This window comes from Emys orbicularis, chromosome 3 (assembly GCF_028017835.1).
Source record: "Emys orbicularis isolate rEmyOrb1 chromosome 3, rEmyOrb1.hap1, whole genome shotgun sequence".
Lineage (NCBI taxonomy): Eukaryota > Metazoa > Chordata > Testudines > Emydidae > Emys > Emys orbicularis.
This window is the reverse complement of record NC_088685.1, coordinates 194,875,718-194,880,746: the sequence shown is the minus strand read 5'-3', so window position 1 is coordinate 194,880,746 and position 5,029 is coordinate 194,875,718. Positions and strand designations below refer to the sequence as shown.

Here is a 5,029-nt window from a genome sequence, read left to right as displayed (position 1 = left end):
CATTTAGTTAAGGAATAAACTGTAAACTTGATGACAATGACATCTATGTCTTTCATTTGGTATCCTTTGTTTGTGAAAGGGACTTTCCTCCCCATTTTTGCAACATTAAGTGTGATTCAAGGACAGAGATGAAATATATGCAGCCCCCCTCTCACCTGTTTACTATACCACTCTTCGAGCCCCTCTTCCTTCACAAAACAAACCCCAAAAGTGACAGATGAATTGGAAGGTGCTGATATCAGGCCTGCAGAGTGACTGTCTCTGCCAGTGACATAAATAGCGAAAACAGCCACTGCTCATGTGCATGCATGTACAGAAGCTGATTCTGTGAGATGCATTGTGCTACGCCCTGTGGATTCAAGATCAGTCTAACCTGGACCTAAAACTCCAGCAACCTCTTTTACAATGTTTTACTGGTTGAAAACAAATCAGGGGTGGGAACTCCCCTTCCATTATATTCTGTACAACCTACAAGTTTATGAAACGTTGTGTATACATTGTCTTTCAAATCTGGACTCAGGTTTTCTTTTCTCCTTAGAGGTCTGTATATGTTGTCAGTTTTACAAATACTGCATGTTGCAGCATCTATTTACATTATTAAAACACATACCTCTGTGATACTGTCTCTTGCTGTTCCTAGTGTAATGGAGTTAATATTACAATTTTTTTATTATTTCTGTAAAACCCTAAAGTTGTTATGTTGTCTTCTTGTGACGGCATCATTTGTTGCCTGTATTTTGCCCAGCGTCTCCTTAGAGGACATTTTTGCTAAGAAAATATGAACATGTATTCTTTTTCTGAGAGAGACAAATAAAGCTCCCTTTAATTTAAGGACAGGAGAAATGAAAGTTATTCCCTACCCTGTCTGAACAGGTGTGTAAAATGGTTGAAAAAAATATAAGATAAATTGGGGCCTGATACTGACCTCAGTTCCGCTGGTGTCAATCCAGAGTCATTCCATTGACTTGGGGCTTGATACTGCCAGATGCTGAGCACTCTGGCCTGGATCCACTAATGCATCTAAATATGTCTCCAGGTCAGCAAGGTACTTAAGCAAGTTCTTCACTTTAGGCATGCAAGTCATCCCATTGGCTTCCATAGGACTAATCATGTGCTTAAAGTGAAGCACATGGCTAAATGCTTTGCTGGATCAGGGCTAGAGTATTCAGCGTCTTGCAGGATTGAGCCCCTAAATGGAATGACCCTGGATTTACACCAGTGGAACTGAGATCAGAATCTGCCTCTTGGGTACTAGCAAATATTCACTATAGTAGTTTTGATGATAAGGGGAGGAAGAAGATGAACATGTTGACTGGGACAAGACAAATAACTGTAAACAAAACAGGTCTCAGAGGTATAGTCTTGTGTCTAAACTCAAGGTACTGGTACCAGACAGGTACTTTGCAGCTATTTAACAACATGATTTTTGATCCATTGCCATTAAATGTCCATGAAGAGTTCAGTCTTTCTCTCTCTCTCTTACTGTTTTTTTTTAGTAGTTGTTAGTACTGCAGTAGAGATTTTATATACAGGACAATTTAATTGTTCTGTCTATGAAGCAATCATAACAATTATATCTTTGTTTTAAGTTGAATTCTAATACACACATATATAGTAATCATATTTTCATTATATGTTGCATTATAACATGTTAAACATATAAAATAATTGTGTGTCTACAGCTAGCCATCTAGCTATCTGTCGAGGTATACAGATGGATATGTGATATATCACATACAGTACACATTGCTAACAAATGAAAGATGAAAAACATGCTATGAATTAAAAAAAAAATTCTGCAATAACACATTTGATTTATACACTTATATCAAAAAACTAAATACATCCATTGGGCACATCACTTCATTTCCAACGTACACACATGCAGCACAAGCACTGTACTTGAGGAACCCCCTACATTAAGAGATTATATACAGCGTCGCCTAAATAACTTCAAAAGCTAGCCAACAAGAACATAACTTAGAAATGACAACATGTTGTAGCCTGAACACTAAAGCAAAAATAGTAATACAAAATGTGACATTTTCTAACCGTGTGATAAATTAATGGTGTTATAAAACCATGAACCATTGAGGCCCGTTCAAGTTTGTTAGAATTCTGAAACAGATTTATATGGCATCCATAATGTGTTCTTAAGCTGCTGTAACATTCCATACAAGCATGACCTACTGTCCCAAGAAACTTTTTATATTTAACTTTCTGTGGAAAGATGTCTCAATAAATAAGAACAATATTTGGGTAATAGTATTGCAGTTGATAACATATCAAAACCAATCAACTTCAGAAGAGGAATGTATTTTTACTGTGCAGATGCCTTTGCCATTAGTATTTAATATCCTCCAAATTGAGTGATTTGTATAATGAAGAGACTGAAACAATAGCAAGAATTTAGGCTACAGATGTTTCATATTTATTTCCAAGAGCTGAGATAAATACAGGAATAAGTGATACCATGTCTTTGCTTGACATTCAGAAGGCTTTGGCATATCTGATGAGATACAGTTTCAGGGTTTATCGAAGTGCAGAGTTTGTATAAAAAGAAAAAAAGATGCCAGCTGTTATTTTAGTTCTTTTCCTTGCAAAGGTTGGAAACCATTTACAGTGAAAGTGTGGGAAAATTATATTATGGATTGTGAGTACGATACTGCCTGGCAGGCACTTCACTGGATTCATGAAAGGAAGCCACTGTTTCCCAAATCCAGATGTATCTGTTTTGACTGGCACTTCTCAAGGAGTCTAAGAAAGTTAGATGCCCAACTCTCATCAATACTGAAAGTCAGTAAGAGCGGTTGGATTTTCAAAAATGTGTAAGTGACTTAGGAGCACAAGTCTCATTGACTTTCAATCGGACTTGTGCTTTTAAATTACTTTGGAACTTTTGAAAATCCCACCCTAGGTACCTAACTCATTTAGGCTCATTTGAAAAACTCAGGCTTATTTTAATATGTATTAAATGCAGAAATGCATAGAATTGGACTCTCATCTGGTGTAAATCAGGCTAGTGCTATTTACTTTAATGGAGCTATTTTAATTTATACCCATTTATGCTATGCCCTCTTATTTAATCTTGATAAGTAGCTCATGAGTTGCCCTTCAACTACACACTTAAACATTTATGAGGCAATTTCCATAGAAACTGACTCAGTGGTCGGTATGTATAGATTGATCTTAATCAATGCATCTCTGGGTCTGCCATTGCCACAGGTTAGGCCTGCAGGCTCTTGAGCCTGCAGTTTGTTCATTAGTCTATTGTTTCTTTTAGTACAATATATAATTGGTGACTGGCCTTTACACTGCCTGCATTTCACTATATACTTCAGCTATGGGGAAACATTTATTTTTCCAACTTGCTCAGCTAGGGCCTGACCCAATGCCAATGAAGTCGATGGAACACCTCCCACTTACTTCAATGAACATTGTCTCAGGCCTGTAGGGCTCAAGCATTTATTTCACACTTCACCAGGTACAGTACACCCTATAAGTTGCACTGTTATTCAAATGCAATTGAATTCAGTGACATAAGAGTCTCTGCAAACTGTACAGCTTGTGGTATATCAAAAAAGATTTGCCGTGCTCTATGTGGCATCCCAGCCTCTGGCTGAAGTCAATAGGATTGTTGGGTGGGGGAGGAATACCTGAGTCAGTCAGTGTTTTAACTGAGTTAAGACTTAGTTAAGACTGGAGGATTTTCCCCCTGGAGTGTTATTTGTACTGTCTGTATTTTCGCTGTGCTTGAAGTATTCCCATGCATGTGTGATGTGGGAGTTTGTGAATTCTTGGTGGGATGGCAGGAGTACGTACTAAGATCATGAACCCGGTGTCCATTGCGTTACATACTCTTTTGACAATTCAAGTTGCAGTTTGTTAAAAAAAAAGGGGGGGGGAGGGAGAATTTACCTTTTGGGCTGTGTTACACCTATTTTTCCTCTGTCCCCATCCTTTCTCTAGGTTCGACACACACCCCCACTTGGCGTAGTGCCCAGGGAACTCGTGACGTGTGGCAATTTTCGGATGGAAGCTCGAGACCGCTTAAATTCTGAGAGAATGTGAAGCACACGGGGAATGTGCACCATTTACATGACATCTGAATGTGGTCCGTTATCTTGCTAGCTTTGCGATGATTTCTGACATTAACTTCAGACGTCACCGTCCGAAGGCAGCATCCAACAGGCTCCTTCTGCCTGCCTGCAAGACAATGTTATATATATTTTTAATAGAATAAAAACACTTCTTTTTTTTAAAAACAACCCACCGTCAAGGGCTTATCGATCATCAATGGCTTTGACTGGCTTCCATGCCATTGGGAAAAGGCCCTCTTGAGTATACGTTGATACAGTGTGGAGAACCCAGCCTGTTGTTCTTATACATTACACACCATCGTTTAAGTGCGGCTAATGTTACAAATAGCAAAAATAAATAAATAAATAAAGGAGGGGGGCAAGGAGGAGACTTGACATAATAAATGTTGGCGCTTTAGGTTTTGTTTGCTCTTTAATTTTTAATGCTAACAAGGACCATGCAGCTGGTATGACATTGTAGTACCATATCCACTGCATAAAATTAACTGTTGAGATTAAAAAAGAAAACAGAACCCATATACACACAAGAAGTTATCCATCTATAGATGGCATACATTTCAAAGAAAACTAAAAATGCAAAGCATTGTTATTGCAACACTATAATTAATGTAGAACTAGTGTGGTTGTTTATTAATGCTGAAGTGTGGGGGGGTCTCCTAACTGTCTATCTTATCATTTGCAAACCATTGAATAATGCCTACTGTGTTGTATTTCTGCTGTTAAAATATGTATTTTCGAGGTTGTGTGTGTGTGTGGGGGGGGGGGAATGATCCATAGCATACTTTAATTTGTCATTGTTTGTCCAAAAAGCTAACTGTTTTCAGGAGAATAATAATTTCATTATAGTGATACTGTAAGCTCCAAGAAAAGTTGAACCCCCCCACAAAAAAACCCTGTGGTTATTGATTGCTCTTTGTTACAATTATCCC

The 5,029-nt window shown here is 38.1% G+C and overlaps 1 protein-coding gene across 1 annotated transcript in view; it reads left to right on the top strand.

Annotated features, from left to right (window-relative positions):
* Window positions 1-4,388, top strand: part of BCL11A (BCL11 transcription factor A) — a 95,347-nt gene extending 90,959 nt beyond the window's left edge. Inside the window, exon 4 of the mRNA XM_065400990.1 lies at window positions 3,970-4,388. Coding sequence (XP_065257062.1) covers window positions 3,970-4,071 — 102 coding nt within the window. The 3' untranslated portion in view covers window positions 4,072-4,388. The remainder of the gene's footprint in view (window positions 1-3,969) is intronic.
* The last annotated feature ends 641 nt before the right edge of the window (window positions 4,389-5,029 follow it).